The sequence below is a fragment of the Pseudopipra pipra genome, chromosome 25, assembly GCF_036250125.1.
Source record: "Pseudopipra pipra isolate bDixPip1 chromosome 25, bDixPip1.hap1, whole genome shotgun sequence".
NCBI classification, from domain to species: domain Eukaryota; kingdom Metazoa; phylum Chordata; class Aves; order Passeriformes; family Pipridae; genus Pseudopipra; species Pseudopipra pipra.
In genome coordinates, this window is record NC_087573.1 from 5257853 (window position 1) to 5277779 (window position 19927).

The 19927-nt window shown below is 51.3% G+C and overlaps 1 protein-coding gene across 1 annotated transcript in view; it reads left to right on the top strand.

The window, feature by feature from the left end:
- Nucleotides 1-10088, top strand: part of LGR6 (leucine rich repeat containing G protein-coupled receptor 6) — a 134818-nt gene extending 124730 nt beyond the window's left edge. The window contains exons 16-18 of the mRNA XM_064636024.1: nucleotides 438-598; nucleotides 6150-6230; nucleotides 7508-10088. Coding sequence (XP_064492094.1) covers nucleotides 438-598; nucleotides 6150-6230; nucleotides 7508-8745 — 1480 coding nt within the window. The 3' untranslated portion in view covers nucleotides 8746-10088. The remainder of the gene's footprint in view (nucleotides 1-437; nucleotides 599-6149; nucleotides 6231-7507) is intronic.
- Nucleotides 10089-19927: the final 9839 nt, after the last annotated feature.

Genomic DNA, 19927 nt, shown 5'->3' on the forward strand with positions numbered 1-19927 from the left:
TGACCCTCAACAACAAGCAAGGGGAACCTTGCTTTTGGGAAGCTTCTCACCTCGAAGGAAAGAAAGGATGCCCAGCAAAACATGGCCTCATGATAAAAATTGAAGGCTGTACATGTCTTGGGAAAGAGGGGCTAATTTAGTCTGGGGAAAACTGCAGACAGGTTTTTAGGAATGTCTTGATTTAGGAATGGTATTCTCCACTGCAGTACTCCTGCTCAAACCAGCAGAAGTGGGGCAGGGCAGAGACACCATGGGGTGCCTTGGGCACACACTCTGTCCTACGTGGAGTCCTTTGCCACAGCACAGACCCTTGCCAGTGTGAAGGTCACCAGACAGACCAGCCTTTGTCACATGTGGAACTGAGCAAAAAGGGCAAAGCAATGGAGACTCAGGTTGTGGAGGGGACACACCCTTAAGTTCTGCTCTCCCTCCTGCAGAGTCCTGGAGGTCCCATACGCCTACCAGTGCTGCGCCTATGGCAGCTGCAGCAGCTTCTTCAAGGTGTCCAGCCAGTGGGAGGGAGAAGACACGACTCCTGAGGAGGAGGATCCCCACAAGAGGACCATGGAATTGTTTCCAGGTCACGCCGATAATCACTGTGAGTAAAGTGGGCTGAGCAGTGATCGGTACCCAGGCAGGGCTGCAAGCTTGGATGCAGTCCTGCATCTGCAGGAGGGCTCCCACCGCCAGCCACGGAGTGACACCTGCCCCAGGGAAGGCAGACTGAGCCTTCTCCAATGCAGGTGGCCAATTGCTGTGAATGGGCTTCAGCTGGTGACCCTGTAGGGGGAAAAAAAGCTGATCTGGCACATCCAAACCTTCACAGGGTAACCAAAGGACCTGGCAGTCCTCCACAGCACAGACACATTTGCCAATTTGGCCTTGCTGGCTATGGAGGGAGGCTGCCCAAGGCACTGGAAGGTGGCTGAGGCTACCTGGGGCAACTTCTGGGCTTGGTCGTCAGACTTTTGGGCAGTGTGGAGCCTTTGGCAGGACATCAGTATTTCTCTTTACAGCATCTAGGGGAAGGGCTTCAGGATTAATCCAAGTAATAGAATGAAGTCAAAGACCTGGAGTGTGCAGCTGGCTGGAGGTAGGGAGACTTGTGTATGTGCTACTTTTGGGCACATCCCCTGATGCTACAGCAAAGGTTAGGTATGACAACAGGACACATTTGGGGAACACAATGAGCTCAGTACAGGGGCTGGCTGAAGCAGGGCAGAAAGGCCTCCAGAGTTGAGCAGAACTTTCTGTCCAAGAGTCAGTTTATTCTGTGCTCCAAAGCTCAGTACTGCACAGACCTCCATGAAGCCAGTTCCAGGAGGCCAGCAGAGGACAGTGCAAGGCACACCTGCACTCACAGCCCCACAGCACAGCAGCAGCTCCAGCACAAAGCTGGTGTGATCCTGCTGCAAGGGAATCTCAGAATAACATGAAGAAAAGCACGAGCCCCTTTGCTTCCTTCCTCTGTAACTGCTGGAGAGTGGAAAGAGCATTTCAGAACACAGCTTGGATGCTGCGTTTGTTTATATGTTTGTGTAAATACAGTGGCTACAGTGCATTTCTGAGGTCTGAGAGGGCTGAGACCCTGGAGAGCCCCTGATTCACTGAGCACCCAGCCATAGCCAGGGGCTCTGCTGTCTCCTCCCACATCCTGAGCAGGCAGGACTGGATGTGGAGACAGATATTGATCCAGAGCTGTTGGACTCTGTGTTACAGGCAGGATGACCAAGACCCTTTATGACACAGCCAGCGGGTGACTCACCAGCCCTGTGTTCTGCTCCTGCCCTGATCCTTCACAGACTAAGAATAGGCTTTAGACATGTAAGAAGTCCAGCCAGGGGGTAGCAAGTGTGGTTCCTACTGGCCTGATGTGGCTCTGGGAAGCAGGGTAGACTTGGTGGTAACACTGGGCAGACAGACCAGAGGAGCCATGTCATGGTCATTGCCGCAGGAATTTCTTCTCGGCCGGGTCAGTTTTTCCATCATTAATGCAGCCCGTGCTGTAACAGTCCTGGTGCAGATGGCTGGGGGGGTTGCCCAGCAAATTACAGCATCTGTGAAAAGATCTGTTTTGTGAACAGAGCCCACAGCACTGCTCACAGACCTGCTCTTGCTGGGTACCAAAGCCTTTGATGTCCCAAAGGATGCTCTCTCCTGGCCCTGTCAGCAGACCAAAACCTACCACAGGCTCCCAGGCCTCCAAGCCAGTCTCAGCCTCATGGATGGTGTGTTCATGAGCTTTTGGGACCGGAGGGGAATGTTGACTGTTTCTAAGATGTGCCAGATGAGACTATTAGCAGCTTGTAAAGGCTCCCATTTTCAGATGTTAAAGCACTGGATTTGTCTTGAAATACCAAAGCACACAGGTGCCAGTGTGACATGCACAAGAACATGTTCCTATGATGTGCAGCTTCTGCAGATGACCCTCTGCACCACTCAGCAACCGGGTCTGCTCTTGGTCATGAGGGGTTTGTGGTATTGCTGTTTTACTTAATTAATCATTGGTTTATTTCTGTTCCCAGTTCTTCCTCTCTGATGGCCACTGGTGGTATTTAGCTGGGTTATATGAACCTTGTAACACTTCCTCATTAAAAAGGACAAAAGCTCCCAAACATTCCTTTCATGCAAGAGGGAAAGTGGTCTAGTTAAGAGAAAATAACTTGTGGCTCTGTCCTGGCAATGTACAGCCAGGCTCATCAGGGCACTCAGATGCTCTGGGAGAACTTGTGAGAGGGACAGGCACTGCTTCCAGCCAGCCCTTTGCTCTCAGCCTTGTGCAGCACTTCCAGGCCTTCCTAAAGGAGTCCACAGAACCTCACAGTTGGGTGGTGAAAGGCAGCCTGTCCCAGGCAGCCATGTAGGGACAAGAAATGGATCCCCAATGGCACATCCCTGCCCCAGCAGCCAGGCAGTGGCTCCTGCTGCCTGTCCTGCTCCTGCATCCAGCACTCAACCCTCGGCCAAGCCCAGCACCCAAGGGTCCATCCCACTCCAGCCACAGAGCAGGGCCATCTCAGCTCTCTCTCATCCTCCCAGGGCCCCAGATGCCTGGGAACCCACCAGACAACCACCCAAGTGTGTCCATTCACATCTGATTAATGGGCACCTGAGGCCCAAAGTAGTGTGGTCAGTGAATGACTCATCACTCTGTTACCTTGTGACAACAGATTTTTAAGGTCCCATTTCCAACATTTTTGGTGCTTGGGATATCATAGAATTGTAGAATGGGTTGGGTTGGAAGGGACCTTAAAGCTCATCTCGTTCCAATCCCCTGCCATGGGCAGGGACACCTTCCACTAGCCCAGGTTGCTCCAAGCCCTGTCCAACCTGGCCTTGGACACTTCCAAGGATGGGGCAGCCACAGCTTCTCTGGGAACCTGTGCCAGGCCCTCATCCCCATAGAGAAGGATTTTTTCCTAATATCACATCTAACCCTGCCCTCTGGCAGTGGGAAGCCATTCCCCCTTGTCCTGTCACTCCAGACCCTTGTCCAAAGTTCCTCTCCAGCTTCCTTGGAGCCCCTTTAGGCACTGGAAGGGTCTCTAGGGTCTCCCTAGAGCCTTCTCTTCTCCAGGCTGGACAATCCCAACTGTCTCAGCCTCCTTGGATTCCAGTTGGCAGTGTTTAGCAGACACCCCCTGCCCAAAGTCTGTCCCCTGTGGCTGGGCAGGAGCCCAAAGGTGACTCGGGGTCCTATCACACAGGACATCCCCCAGCAAACCCTGGCATCTCCCAACACTGGCTGCAGAGGGAGGGCAGGAGAAGTGCAAATGCTACCATGGGGCACTTCCATCACCCTCCCAGCACCTCCCTTGGGGACCACTGGTTTGAGGGTAGAAAGGGGGGAATTCACTTACAAGCATGTGTTTGCAATAATGGAACAGAGCTTTGGAAAGCGAGAAGAGAGCACACGTGGACAGTTATCCTTGGCAATAAGGACACTGCTTTCCCCAGCCCAGCACCTCCAATAACTTGTAAAGTTCCTAAGGAACTTCTGCAACCACCTCGCAAACCGTGGAGGGTCCTTAGAGCTACACTTTTCCTGCTTCTGTCATTTCAGAAGGCTACTCGAGTCCCAAAAAAGCACCTACCGAGGCCCCTTCTCCAGCAATTCTTCTCCTCTTCCTCCCACTTTGCTTTTGGTACAGCCACTTTGTTTTCCATGGAAAGGGCACTACTGGCAAGGTGGGTTTTTTCCATAAAACTTCAGAAAGTGAAGGTGCCTTAGCAAAATTCAAATAAACAACGGCTTCTTCCAAACCAATGCAGTCTGCCTTGCTCTGACACAACAGCCATTTTCCTTTCTCCACAGTTCCCAGGCTGGAGAAATACTGGTTTCCAGCAGAGAGGTACATTTTTCACTTTTAATCTTGCTGTGCTGTCTAAGGATTGCTTTGCAATTCCCAAAAGGCTCAGTAGTCCAGGCAAAACAAAAGATCTTCCTTCACTTCATGAAAATGTTTAACCTGGGCTTAAACCCAGCCCTTTGAGGAGAAAAGGGATGGGGCAGGTTACATTTTCCCAAGGGTTGGGTCTCATCAGGGCACAGAAAGTGCAAGTCTGTGTCTGTGTTATTTGGGTATCGTGACTGCACATCACAGCCTCCGCACTGTGGCTGGAAAAGACACTGGAGATTTATAAGACTATAAAATACAAGGATGAAATATTTTTCCATCCCACTGTGAGTGTTTCCTTGCCAGGCACCAAAGCAGCAGTAATATTTCAACTCTTATACAGACAGATTTTAAAAAATGGCTTTTTTTCCAAAGCTCCCTGAAGCCGAGAAAGCCACAAAGCTTGTCAGGAGGCACTAAAGATAGCACGTTATTTGTCATCATTCCTTAATCAAGTAATCCCAGTCACATTTTCAAACACGGGCAGGGAGCAGAGCTCATGAGAGACACCACTTCTAAACAGATTAGACAAGTAAACCCCACTCAGTTCAGCTGCATCTTCAGCACTGTGGAAACTCACCTTCCTGGCCAGTGTCTGAGCTGCCAGGTGCACACAGCATCAGTCCATTCATCCAAGGGGAAGTTCATCCCACAGCCACAGATCCAGCTCCCTGGCTACCAGGCTGCAGCAAGCAGAAAACCACATCCTTTCCCTTTCCTCCTGCTGGCAGAAAACCCTCCAAAGATCCCCACTGGGAGCTGAAGGCCGTGCTGGTGCTGTGGGTGGGGACAGGGCAGCGGGACAGCAGCTGTCCTCACTGTGTCCCAGTGCTATCAGTCAGCAGGAGTTTGGGAAGAGGAACAAGGAACAAAGTAGAAAATCACGTCTGGGATTAGACTGAGAGGATGCCATTTGCCTTGGTGATGTCCTACACTGAAAACGTGGCTGAGGTCTCAGCCCCATTCCCTTCCAGAAGCTTCTCTTTCAGTCGGGGGGTCTCTGCCTGAGCCTCAGTGAGCCCAAGCCTGGCTCAGGGTGCAGCTGCCAGTGCTGGCCCAGGGCTCTGCAGTCTGGCTGCACAAACCCCACGAATGCAGAGGCTGCAGCCACGGGCAACCAGCCTGCCTTCAGCAAATCCTGGGAACTTCCATGACTAAAACAGGGCGCCACAGTCCCAAGAATTCACACGACATAAAATTAAGCAATAAATGTTGGGTTCCCTTGTCTCTTTGCTGCTGAGCTGTTTGGTGGTGGTGGATGCTGATGAAGAATTTGTTCTGCAAGAAGAGGCTAATGGCTCCTCTGAACAAAGCCCCAAAATCCCTGTTGATGAACACACTGGACAAGCCCTGCCCAGAAAGCTCCCATGGAGCTGATGTATTTGAAGGCTTTGTGTTCTGTAACCACACAAGCTAGAGTATTTATTTACTTTTAATAACACTTGCTGGGAGGAGGGAACCACAGTCACACAGATCTGGGAGCTGGGGCTCTTACACTTCAAGTGTTGGGAGCAATCTAAAAACAGAGGGGTTGGCTACACTGCAACCCACCAACGTTTACAAGACCTTCTCCCTCTACAGCAGTGACTGCAGGGGACAAACTGGACACCAGCAGCTACTTTGAACTTGTGGGCTAGGAACTGGCTGGGAAGGTCTGTGTGGAGGACAGGCGGTGGGAAAAGCTCCTGGCCCAGTTAACCCTGAAGGTGCTCGTTCCTCTCTGAGCACCATTTCTTGTTCTTTTCTCCCCAGATGACCTGGATGCAGACGACCTTCAGCTGGACCTTGAGGAATCAAAGCTTCACCCCACTATTCAGTGCACGCCAAGCCCCGGTGAGCAGCCAGGGAAACCCCTTGAACAGAGCTGGGATCCTTTGAGCTTCTCTAAATCCCCAGGATCCCCCACGACCTTTCAGATCATAAGCCTAGCTAGGCTTTGGCCAAACTGGGGACAGGTGAGGAGCCTCCTTCTCCCAGCTGGATGCAGCTGCCCTCCCTGAGGAGGGGACAAGGTCAGAGTATGCCTGATCAGAAATCCCAGGTATCACCAGCTCCTCCATCCACTGACTTGCTGCACTCTGGCTCTCCAGAAGTCCCTGCTCCCTTGCATGACTTAGACTTTGTCTCAGCCAGCCCAGAACATTGCATGGCAAGACCTTGTCCTTGATTTCCTGATCATACCTGCAGCACTGCAGACTGTAGGGTACTTTGCTCTGTTTTCCTGAGAAAAGGAGAGCAGGGAGATGTTGGACTGCACCCAGGCACATTCTCCTGACTCCCATCACAAACACACCAGTGGGCACATGAGGCTGGGACTCTGATTTTGTCCTTCTGATTTTGTCCCCGTTCATGGTTCAGTGGGGTCCTACACAAGCACAGCTGGAGGCTGGACAGGCCTGGTTCCAGCCAGCCAGCTGTGGGACACTGGCAGGGACAGAGTTTTCACCAATTGTCCCACTGAGTTTGTTGCAAAAGAGACATGAAGGAACAAGATTACAACTGAGGGCATGTCCTGCTGCCTGGGAACAAAGGTGCTGGTGCTCTGAGCTTTATCCCCTTTGAGATGAGCAAGATTTCTCCATTTCCTCTAATTTCGTTTGCTCCGCACCACCTAAAACTTCTGCCATCCTGTTTTTGTTTTTGCTGAGCCCCTCACTATAACATCCCAGTCTCTCCCAGGCAACCTCACACATCTCCACAGCACTAACTCTCTGATCCCAGGGGGTACATGAGAAGGAGCAGGTAATGGCAGAGGGGCCCAAATGCCAGGCTGACACCAGGAGTGTCGGTGAGTCTGGAGTTGTGACCTTTTTTGCGTTTTAGGAGCTCTGATAAGTTCGTGGTTTCTCACATTTCACTTTGACCTCTCCCTGCACCTTGTTTCTGCCCCAGACAAGATCTGAGAGGATGCCAGAGGCTCCCCAGTGTGGGGATGGGAGGGAGAGAGCCAAGAGGCAGCTGCAGAAGAGAGCAGACAATTCTCCTTGCCAGCCCTCAGCACTCGTGGGGCTGGTGGGGCCAGGAGGGGGCTGGACCTGGCTACCGCCCCAAGCAGCACCATTGGAGCCAAGTGGTGTCTGCTGGGTATAACTTTGGGGTTTGTCTTCCAGGTCCCTTCAAGCCTTGTGATCACCTGTTTGAGAGCTGGATCATCCGCCTGGGAGTTTGGGTCATCGTCCTGGTCTCAGTGCTCTGCAACGGCCTGGTCATTCTGGCTGTCTTTGCCTCCCCCAGCTACCTCTCTCCTGTTAAGTTCGTCATTGGCTCCATAGCTGGGGCCAACATGCTGACCGGCATCTCCTGCAGCATGATGGCCCTCGTTGACGCCCTCACCTACGGCCACTTTGCCAAATACGGCGCCAGATGGGAGACGGGCGCGGGCTGCCGGGTGACGGGGTTCCTGTCCGTGTTTGCCTCCCAGGCTGCCATCTTCCTGCTGACCTTGGCTGCTGTGCACTGCAGCATCTCAGCCTCCTGCGTGCGGGGCTACGGAAAATCACCCTCCCTAGGCAAGGTCAAGGCTGCTGCCTGTTGCTGCCTGTTTCTGTCCGCTGTGGCTGCCGTTCTGCCTCTCTTCTCCATTGGAGAATATGGAGCATCCCCTCTCTGCCTCCCACACCCCATCCCAGATGGGAAACCTGCCACCCTGGGCTTCACTGTGGCCTTGGTGATGACAAACATGCTCTGCTTCCTGACTATCACCGGCACCTACATCCGACTCTACTGCAACCTGCTGAAGGGGGAGTTCAGCGCTGTCTGGGACTGCGCCATGGTTAAGCATGTGGCCTGGCTGATCTTCACCAACTGCCTCCTCTACTGCCCAGTGGCCTTCCTCACCTTCTCCTCTACCCTCAACCTCTTCCTTATCACCCCAGAGGTCATCAAATCCGTCCTTCTTGTGGTCCTGCCCCTGCCTGCCTGCCTCAACCCCTTGCTCTACCTGCTCTTCAACCCCCACTTCAGAGATGACTTCCGCCTGCTGAGGCAGAAGGGGCAGGACAAGGGGAGCTTCCCCCAGTCCTGCGGGGCTGATGACATGGAGAAAAGTTCCTATGACTCCACACAGGCTCTGGTGAGCTTTTCTGACATCGACCACATGTTTGAGACACCTGATTCCCTGGGAGTGCGCCCCATCCTTGACAGCTACAGCTTCCCCTCCATGACGCTCATCCCCTGCCAGCAAAGAGTGGGCACCAGGGGGAAGGAGAGGGGCTTCTCTGAGCGTTGTCCCTGCCTCAATGACAGTGAGGTACTGATCACTCCAGAGAGCCGAGACCCATCCAGCAGCAGCCTCCGGATAACCTTCTTCCCCTCCCCGCCCACAACACCCTACACGTCTCACTTATAACCCTCCTCGGGCAGCCGTGCGGAACAGCCCCACAGCCCACGCCGAGGGCCAGCCCCAGCGCCGGGGAGCCAGCGAGGTGACACAGGCTGCTCCCTGTAAAGTACCAGTACAACCTGTCTACCCTCAACCCCGTCATACCTGCCTGGGCAACAGGCACCACTCTGCCAGCTGCCCCTCGCTTGGAAGGGCTCTGACTGAGCTCCAGACACTCAGGGCTGGCCATGGGAGGAGATAACCCCTGCCTGTGTCACTCCTGCTGGGAACCGCCTGGGAGAGAGCCCCACCAGCTCAGGAAGTGGGTCAGGGAGACCCCCCCTCCTCCTCCTCGTCCTGCAGCATCGCCAGCCAGGAGGAGCCTGCAGTGAAGCCAAGTGTGTCTTCTGAGGCAGAGACATCTTAGCAAAAGCCATTGCTCTGTGGCAACACATGGAAATGTCCGACTGCGGTGACACGGCCACCCACAGGGACCTCAGACCTTGTCCTCCAGGGTTCTCTGCAGGTCCCACACACCCCTGGAAATGGGCTGGTGTCTGCCCCATGCCATCAACTGGAAGAGCAGAAGTGGGTTAAAAGCAGCATATCCATGTGTGCACCTAAGGTTTGGACTGCCTCTATTTTTGGGAGTCTCCACTCATTCACTGGGAGCCTCATGGGTTGGGCAGGACCCTCACTTGCAGCAGATACCAGGAGCTGGGGATGCTCAGCCCATTTTTCAATTCGACCCACAGTGTCTCACAAGGGGTCTCTGAAACCCACAGCAGCCAAACCCAAACAGTTTCCCGGAAAAAACCCACATGCTGTGCCTGAGGTCACTCAGCAGCACCCGGCCAAGGCACCCTGGGGCACACCGGGCTCCCTCTGTCCCCACTTCACACACCACAGCACAGCTGGGGGGGTACTCCTGTCTGTAGTCACCTGGTTCCTGCTCAGGTGTGGTGAAAATGGGGTCTGGCTCCCTCACTGCCCCCAGACCTCCTTTCTGGAAGAGGCTGCTGGTTCTGGATACATGTCCCAGACACAGCACAGCTGTTTCGGGGACTGCACTTGCCTTCTCCTATTTTAAGGGCAGGCAGCTTGTGTAGAAGGAGGGAACAGAAATCAGCATTGTGGGATGATGGCATCAGGAGGACATAGGCCATTGGGAACAGCCTCAAATTCACTCCCTGCAGCTCAGGGATCTCCCAGATCCATCCTCTCCATCACAAACCCTCCCAGTGCCACCCGGCGCAGCAGGGAGCCCCACGGTCAGAGCTCAGGCCCTGGGCAAAGCTTTGGTTCTGCTGACGTTACTGCAGCTGTTTGTCACTCATTCTTGTGAGATAATAAATGAGCCTCGTTGCTGACCAGTGGCTGGTTTCTGTCCTCTTGCATTTGAGGAGCACCTTGGTGGTTCTCTGGGCAGCTGCCTCTCCCAGCCCAGCTGGGCTGCCGTGCCTCGGGTGCTGTCTGGGTGCATTCCCTGAGTGAGGGCAGGGAAATTGCCTTGTGTCCACATGAGCTAGCACCATCCTCCCCACCCTTCTTCTCCAGAGGGAAGAGCCAAATCACCCACCTTTATGCAAGAGAACTGCACCAGCAGGGTCCCTCTCCAGATCCTGTGGACCAGAGCTACCTGCTGTACCCCATGATCTGCTGCTCAGGGGTTTGAGTTCATGAGCAGGACAGAGTCTGCTGCATGAAAGTTTAAGGACATCATATAACAGGGTCTCCCACGCAAAGCCACACTACCCAGACAGAGCCTTGCTCTGCTTCCCTCCTCTGCAGATGAGCCATGTAGTCTTTTCTCAAGAAGAAAAACTTGAGAGATCAGCAGAAAATCAGAGGAAAGGGATCCAAGGATTAGAGAAGAGGGTGGGAACCCCAAATGTAGTGACAAAATCCAAAGCTTTGCTATGGTCTTTAGGTGGGAATTGTGAAAAACATGGCCTGCTGTGAGACTTGAATCCTGATCCAGACTTGTAATATGCTACAGATGCTCAAAATCTGTTCTCATGTTTGGCTCATTAAAAACACTGAGCCATTTTCTTCCATGTTCTTAGGGCTGCTCATGTGTACAGGATTGGGAAAGACTCATCCTAGGTCAATTCTCTTCTGAATGCTCCTTCAGAAGTGGGATCAGCCTGTTGGAGCAAGTCAGGGGAGGGTTTCCAAGTTCATTAGAGAGATGGAGCACCTCTCCTGCAGGGAAAGGCTGAGACAACTGGGATTGTTCAGCCTGGAGAAGAGAAGGCTCCAGGGTGACTTAACTGAGACCTTTCAGTACCTGAAGGGGCCTGGAGTGACAGGACAAGGAGGAATGGCTTCCCACTGCCAAAGAGTAGATTTGATTAGATATTGGGGAAAAATTCTTCCCTGTGAGGGTAGGGAGGCCCTGGCACAGGTTGCCCAGAGAAGCTGTGGCTGCCCCATCCCTGGAAGTGTCCAAGGCCAGGCTGGACAAGGCTTGGAGCAACCTGGAATAGTGGAAGTTGTCCCTGCCCATGGCAGGGGGTGGAATGAGATGAGCTTTAAGGTCCCTTCCAACTCAGGCCATTCTATGATTCTGTGATCCCCAGCATAAACCCGAATTCCCTAGCACATATCCTTACTCCATAAGGAAACCTCTAATTAGAAGAGACTCTAAAATAAACCCCACTGTCATTGACACAATGAGCATCATTACAAGTCACAGTCCCCTGCTTAACTGAGCACAAGCTTGTCGAGGAGCAGGAGTGAAACTTGTTCCCTCTGCTCCCCAAGGCCACAGGAGCCCATCGGAGACCATTTAGAGCAAACACACCCTGAAGCCCTCTCTGAGATGTGTTCCTTGCAGGATTACTCAGGGGAAAGGAGGGAGCATAAATACAGAGCATGTTCTGTGCTCACCAAAGAGGTGCCTGAGAAACAGTAAAAGTTTATGGATCTATAGAGGTGCAGGAAACAGAAACCAGCATCCTCCCATTGCCACTGCAGGCCATAAATCCAAAGTACAAACTCTCTGGCAAATGTTCATTAAAGTGCCTTTCACCACATCTCTAACAGTGAACACATGGCTTTCCACCCTACCAAACACTAAATTCAATAATTATTAAAAAAAAAAAAGAAAAAGCAAACCTACACCACTCCATCTCCCTTCTTAGCAGGTGGTTCTGCCCATACTGGTGCCAGGCTTCCCACCTTCAGGCAAGCAGGAGTCAAACTGTGTTACCCACTTCTGATCACCAAGGGAAGTGTGAAACAACCTCAGCAGGCCCAGAACAGAGAGAAGTTCTTGTTCCCCATCCTCCACCAGCAAGAATTCATGAGGCTGCTCTTCTGCCTGCTAGACTGAACTTTAGCTGCCTGGATACCTCCCTTCCATATGATCCTCTTCAAGGCCACCAGATGTTAGCATGAGCCTCCCAAAAGCAACTAGATGTCCTTGAGGCATTGTGAGCCTTTTCATTGGAGACAGGGCTCCCTTGGATTCCAACCTTTGGAAGGGGATGTGTGCCAAAAAGGGAGGGAGAGAGAAGTTTATGAACGGGCCCCTCCCTGTAGCAGGATTGCTCCCGGTTGGAAGAGGTCTGGCTGCCAGAGCCCCAGGCAGCAGCCAGTGAGCTGCACGTCATGGTTGGACAAGTTGGCTGTGACCAGTAGGTTAGAGAGGGCGTTCTCCCCCTCTGCTCTGCTCTTGTGAGACCTCACCTGCAGTGCTGCCTCCAGTTCTCAGGCCACCAACACAAGCCAGATGTGGACCTGTCCAGAGGAGGCCACTAAGTTGATCACAGGACTGGGGCACCTCTGCTATTGAGACAGGCTGGGAGAGCTGGGAAGTGCTCAGCCTGGAGAAGGAAAGACTCCAGGAAGACCCTAGAGCCCCTTCCAGTGCCTAAAGGGGCTCCAAGAGAGCTGGAGAAGGACTTTGGGCAAGGGCCTGGAGTGACAGGACAAGGGGGAATGGCTTCCCACTACCAAAGAGTAGATTTGATTAGATATTGGGGAAAAATTCTTCCCTGTGAGGGTGGGGAGGCCCTGGCACAGATTGCCCAGAGAAGCTGTGGCTGCCCCATCCCTGGAAGTGTCCAAGGCCAGCAGCCTGGGATAGTGAAAGGGGTCCCTGCCCATGGCAGGGACTGGAACAAGATGAACTTTAATGTCCCTTCCAACCCAAATCATTCAGCTTCTATGGTTTCTAAGTGAAGCTGGGCTGGGAGTCCCAATGCAATAAGGTCACAGTTCTGAGCTGATGGGCACACACTGCAACAGTCTGAGTGAGCAACAGGCACAGGAGTGGTGGGACACGTTGAAAGGGAGGAGGATGAGGCCACACTGCCTTGTGGGCTGCATTTTGGCTGAGGAGGCTTATTGGAGACAGAGGCCTTGGGGGTGGCTGGGTGACAGGCAGAGCTGCTCTGGAAGCCATTGTCAGGGCTGGGCACCTTTGAGGTTTCCCCTGCACGTCAGCAAGGCAGTGCCAGGACACCCTGAAGGGCAGAGATGGCATGTTTCAGGAGGATGTTGGCCCTGAGGGACCCGGAAGCATTGTCTAACAGGACAATGTGGAGGCAGTTTGTAGGCACACTCAAATGTCCATTTTTCACTCATTCAGCCCTCCTGGCTGTAGATGTGCAGCTCCTCTGAAACAAAGCCAGTGGAACAAGCACCCTACAGTGTTGTTTTTTCAATCTTATTGTGTTTTCCACCAACATTGTGATTTCTGGAAGACTGGGCCATGATTGGGAATGCTTGGGATGGCAGCTCTGCTGCAGCCACGGGAATGTAAATGACAAGGAGCAATCTGTGCATGGGATGGCAATATCTGGTACCAGCCTCCTTGGAGGCCAAAGGAAAACACACATTTTGGAGAATGAAAACCCATCTTTGAGACTGGGATGGACCACACATCAGGTCTGGCAGGTGACCTCAGCAGTTTTCACATTTTCAGGAAATCTCTTCCAAGCACACCCCAAGAACCATTACTGTCCCAGACATGAATGGGAACTTCCAGACTCTCTCATTCACAACAGGTTTGCTGGTTTGGACTCCTGGAAGCAAAACTGAGGCACTTCATCTCAACTTTTTGTCTGTGAATATTTTGTTAGCTGTAATTCCTGCTGGGATCTTTTCCCTACCATCCAGCCCCAATGTTTCTCCATATGTCCACAGTGCTTCCAGACCTGAATCCCCATACACTGCTTCCTTCCACCACAGGAAGGGGGTGCTGGTTGGTGTAGTCCAGAGCAGGAGCATCAAGAGGACCAAATGTATTGGCCTTTGTTCTCCAAGTGAAAGACTGTGATCTTCAATCTCCACTGCCCATGGTGGAGGTTTCCCTTGTATCTGCTTCATTCCATGGTCTCTGTCAGAGTTTCCAGGTGGAACAGTAAACAGTGGGCAAACTGGCACAGAAAAAGGTGAGAACTGATGGATCACAGAATCACAGAAGATGCCGAATTGGAAGGGACCCACAAGGATCATCGAGTCCAGCTCCTGGCCCTGCACAGGCCCATCCCCAAGAGTCACACCCTGTGCCTGAGAGGATCATCCAAACACTCCCTGAGCTCTGGCAGCCTTGGTGCTGTGCCCACTGCCCTGGGGAACCTGTTCAGTGCCTAACCATCCTCTAGGGGAAGAACCTTTTTCTAATCTCCAACTTAAACCTCCCCTGACACAACTTCAGGCCCATTGCCTTGGGTTCTGTCACTGGTCTCCACAAAGAAGAGATCAGGGCCTGCTCCCCTTCTTCCCCTCACAAGGAAGTTGTAGATGACCTCACAGAGTACTCAGCTACAAGAGACACTGGGTTGGACCCCAAAGAGAGCAGGGAGCCAGGGCAGAGCAGGGAGCATCCCCCTCATGGCACCCTGTGCTGGGTAAGGCCGTGCTGCCTCATGCAGCCAAGAGCTGGCTGTCCTCAGAGCCTTCAGGGATGAGCATGGTGGCTGGGGATCCCAGGAATAAAGCCACAGATCCATCTGAAATCTGCCTTGCTTCCACCTGGGTGCTTCCCATACCCAGAGGAGGGAGAGGAACCACTTTGAAAGGTGATAGGCATGGTGCAGAGGAGGCAGAACTGCAAGGGGCTGAAGAGTTAACAGTTTGTTCTCGTTTCTCTGGCCAGTACACTTTCCTCCTATTCTGGGAAGTATTCTGTTGGGAAGCAGAAGTTTTCTGGGAAATATCCTGCTCAGAGATTTCTTAAACCCTGGATGAAAGTGAAGTATGTGCAAAATCTCTCCAGCTATGTTCCCAGGTACACAGCAAAGTCCAGATCTTGCATCTTCTCTTCAGATGTATCAAGGATGTCATTGTACACACAACTGTCAAGCTGATCCTTGGGAAAAATCACAAGAAAAGCTGAGTGAAAAGCTAACCTGGAAAACAGGAAAAAGCTCCAGCTTCCTGAATGTCTCAAAACTGGAGTAGCTTCCCTGCAATTTGTGAGGAAGAAGAATCCCACTCAAGTACTGGTCAGTGATAAACTGAGTTAAACACCCTGACCACTTCTGTGTCACCTCCCCTGATACAGTATTAATTAGAACGTTTGAACTCCAAAGTGGGAAAGAAGGCATGCTGTAGACAGAACCTTTTGGTGTCCAAAACGTGGAGAGTAAAAGGACACCTTTTCACCACCAAAAAATCAAACCTGCTCTTTCATTACTCAGTGCAGTTTCCATCACCCAAAAGTAAAAGGGCAGAATGCCAAGCTGCCAAAGTACTCCAACAGTGTTAAGGAACTGTTCATTCATTTGTGACTATCATCACACAGGGACTGCGAACATCAGGACAGTCAGAATCCACTTTTTATTTATTCCTTTTCAAAGTGTTCTGAAAGAAAAAGCAAAATAAAGAGCAGGACCCGCCAGGGGACATGGGAGATGCCGTCATCACAAGGAACACAGCTCTGTGTTTCAAAGTAATGAGTGACACCACATCAGCAACAACAACCTAAACCCAGAGGAGACTGGCCAACCAGTCACATCACACAGACATATTCTAAGATCTTTTTCTTTACACTGATTAGCTGATTTCCTGAAGCATAAATCAAGTTGACAGCAAAGCCATCTACAAACTAATCTCACATTTTCTCCTACTCCTGATGACAGCATTTTCTTTGCTTAGGGAGAGTCTATATTCTTTGGAGTATTGTCTCCCTTCCTTGTCCAGCACTCTGGGACAGCCTTGGAGACAAAGAAAACTTTCAGCCTGTAGAACATGACCCATGGTCCTGATTCTTCCATTGTCCAACACACTCCCAGCCTCCAGTACAGTTTTCCCAGCACATTGTGAGGCACAGGAGGGAAGCAGAGGGAGAGGCACAGTTGGTCTCATCCAAACATACACTTGACCACAAACACTGGAAATAATAATAATAATAATAATAATAATAATAATAATAATAATAATAATAATAATAATAATAATAATAATAATGGGGAGTTTACACTTACTGCTATGACTTTCACAGCCAAGGACCAGGACCAGGACCTTTCCAAGCAAAGGACCAGGAATGTTGTGAGTAGTGGCAAAAACTGACTCCTCCTCTCAAAAACATCATTCTATATCCATGTTTATACCATGGTGTGTGGGAAGAGCTGAGCCTGAGTTGCTGCCAGTTTAGGGATAAAATCCAGCAGCTGCTCCACACCACCTAGGAATGGTTTGAGGTTAATTCTCAACAACAACAACAACAACAAAAGGTCACTTTCTTTACGGGTGATTTCCTGAACCAGGAGAGGAGCAGAGGATGGAGCCAGATGAGGTGTTTTGATGGCAATGACAACTTTTCCTAATATCAGCTGTTCAGGAAACTACAGCCTTCAGCAACACAGCTAAAGTGACCCTGATCCTCAAGGAAAAAGCAGATGGTAAGGTGGGTCCCAATTTGCCATTGAGGTTCAAGGGGTGCCCAAAGGGAGCCTGGCCCTACACAGCTGGGCTCTTCCTCCCCTTTGCTGTGCTGCCCCACAGAGCCAATTAACAAACAGAAAAACAATTGCACCAAAAAATCTGCAGTACTTTTAGCTCCAAGCCCTCAGGAAAAAAAGCCTTTTATGCTTTTAATTTTCTGTTTTTCTCCTGCAATTTTGCCAATTTAATCAATCAATTAAAATAACTGGATTATTTTCCTCTCCCAACCCCTCTAATCCACCTCTTCTCTTCCTTCTTCTCCCACTCTCACATTTAGATCTTAATTTCCTTCTCCCCTCCTCCGTTTTCTTTTTTTTAAACTTCTGGTTTGGAAAAGTTCCACAGCTGGAGTTTCACATTTCCTTTTGTCACCACATTGAAGACATTTGAGGAGCACAGTGAGGGGAATGTCACAATGGACACACACATGTTCAGTTACATTAGGGGCAAAGGGAAAAGAGACACAAAGGCAAAGCAGGTTCCAGTCCAGTTTCCATGGCTTGGCTGGCCTTATTTGCCTTGCTGTGACTGCCTGGCTGTTCAAATTCTCCATCCATCCCCATCTCTCTGTCTTTGCTGCACCACTTCTTCCTCTTGCTTCACAGTCTTGTTTCTGTGAGTCCATTTCTGTTACATACACCCCTCATCACCCCGCGCAGAATAAAATCACTTATAAGAGAAATAAAACTGCACCACAGATCTGAAGGTGTCAGGTGTGAGTCAAGTGAGCAAAGCTTTGAAGAGTCCAATTCTCTCTTTTAACAAGTGCTGGGGCCTCACTTCAAGAAAGACATTGAAGTGCTGGAGCACTAGGGGAGGTTCAGGTTGGACATCAGGAAGAATTTCTTCACTGAAAGGGTTTTAAGGCATTGGAAGAGGCTGCCCAGGGCAGTGGTGGAGTCCCCACCCCTGAAGGTGTTCAAGGAACGACTGGATGTGGCATCAGTGCTCTGGTCTAGTTGTCAAGGTGGGGCTCAGTCACAGGTTGGACTCAATGGTCTTGAAGTTGTTTTCCAACCTAATCGATTCTGTGATTCTGTGAATAAGGAACACCCCAGAGCCCCAGAGGCTTGTGGGGGATGAGGGGTTTGACCTGACTGCGAGGCCTGTCCTGCTAGAGCCTTTCTGAGACATGAAGCATTAGTGGAATAGGCTGAGGAGATCTGTGCCATGACAGCCAGGCTGAAGCCCTGCACACTCTGCAGAGAGAGCACAAGCAGTGGTGGGGATGCACTGACAAGGCTGCACCTAGGCCAATGTGGAGGAAATGGCAATTCCCAGGGGAGCACATGCCTGTCACACAGAGGCTGGGCCTGTCAAGGAAACTTCCCTGTCTGCCCATCCAGGAGCCACTCTGGAAGTCACTCTCCCACCACCTGAGCTGTGACCAAGGTCCCTGCGCAGCTGCTCCCCCCCACACTGACACAGTCAGACCAGGTTTCCTCACCTGCTTGGCCACAGGTTTCCCATAGCAGAGTCTCAGACCTCCAGAGCCTTAAAATAATTTAATCCTGGTGCAATAACTAAATAAAAAAATAAGAGCTCGAGCTGGTCCGTCTGAGGAGGAACCCCGAACAAAGGAACCCCTGGGATTTTATCACCTCATAGTCTAAGGGTGGGAAACTCTGGGGGTCATTGGCTCCTGCTGTGTCTCTGAGTGTTGGGTCCCCTCGCTGGGCCACAGGTCCCAGGACCCTTTGTGATGCAAAGGGTCAGCAGTTCACAGCCTCCTTTCCCCTGTCCACCAGAGCTCAACCTGCAGCTCTCACTGCACGTGGACCCCGAGCCACCAGCACTGAATGGATTCTTTAACAGGCCAACCCTGTCACTGCAGTGCTGGCTGCTCCTGTGGCTGAAGTGGAGCAGTGGTCCTTTGGATTTTACTCCCATGCCACAGCAGGAGCCCTCACCTGCCCTTCAGATCTCCACAGAACAGGCGCATTGAGTTCAGGATTTTTGGAGAGCCCCTTCTCCTGCAGGTTGATCTGAAAACCCCAGTCTTCAAATAACAAAGCAGAACACACAGTCAAGAAGCCACAGTCAGACACTGCACATGCTGCACCACCACCTTCCTTGTCCTCCATGTGAGCAAGAAACACCAAAAAGGTTTTGCATCAGAGAAGTTGTACCACACAGGCAGTTCTGTATCTCCTCAGGCAGCTGCAGATACCTTTAGCAGTTGGTATAAGGAGAGGGGGCAGAGAGAAAAGCATAGAATCATGGAATGGTTTGTGCTGGAAGAGACCTTAAAAATCATCTACACAGAAGTCTGGAGAGGCATGTCACAGGAAGAGGTGCTGCAGAAGCAGACCCCTTGAGGTCTGTGTTCTGGATCACAAGCAACAGATGCTAAATCCCCCACCCCAGGTCACTCACAGAACCTTTCCCCCCTCTACACAGCAGCTCTGGCAAGAGGTATTTCCTTCTCTAACTTAACTGAAGCCTCTTACTTACCTTCCTCAAATGCCTGCCCCTGGCTTCTGACATTTCACTTCCACAGGGATCTTTTCTCCAACTCTTAGCAGCAGCTTCCTCCCCCTGAAATACCTGCTCTGCCATTGCCTCAGCTGTGATCAGGAATACAGACACATCCTAGAAGTCCTTTTTGTCCTTCCTAGCAGTCCCTAATGACTGCTGTTAACAAAGCCTTGGGGAGCTTATAGTGAAGTTAATTTTATCAACCAAGTGAAAGAGAGAAAAAAATCAGCATATGAAGTCCTTCATCCTAAACTGAGGGTCTGAGCTCCAAACACCATGTCCAGGGAACCAGCTCTCACCTCTTAATGCCTCCCACATGCTCAAAACAACAGCAGAAATTGCAGCTGCCTCACCATGTGCACACCATAGGGTGAGATGCAATTCACCTTCCAGAAACAAATCCTTCCAAGCTGAAAATGCCTTTTTTTTCACATGACAGTTTTGCTCCAGTGAAAACTTCTTAAAAGGGGAAAAAAAAACCCCAGAATCTACCAGAAGTTAGAGCTCAGCTAGAAACAGAACAAAGAGGGTTAACTAATGGTTCTGAGCTGGATGGGATTCATCCTGCCAGCCTTAGTGAGTCTGGGCTGTTCCACTGCAGGCTGTAGAGTTTCTAGATTTGAAAGGGAAAGAAAAAAAGAAATTGGACCTTGGCTAACTCAAGGTGCCCAGGCAGAAGAGGCTGGGCACACACACTGCTCCCAACAAGCTTGGGGCAATGACTCTCTGTCTTCTCCAGTGTGGTTCTGCCTCTCTCCAACCAGAAAACCTTCAAACTGCCCCACAGGCCCACTGCTGTCAAGTCCTGTGCCCCAGACTGTCCATCCCATAC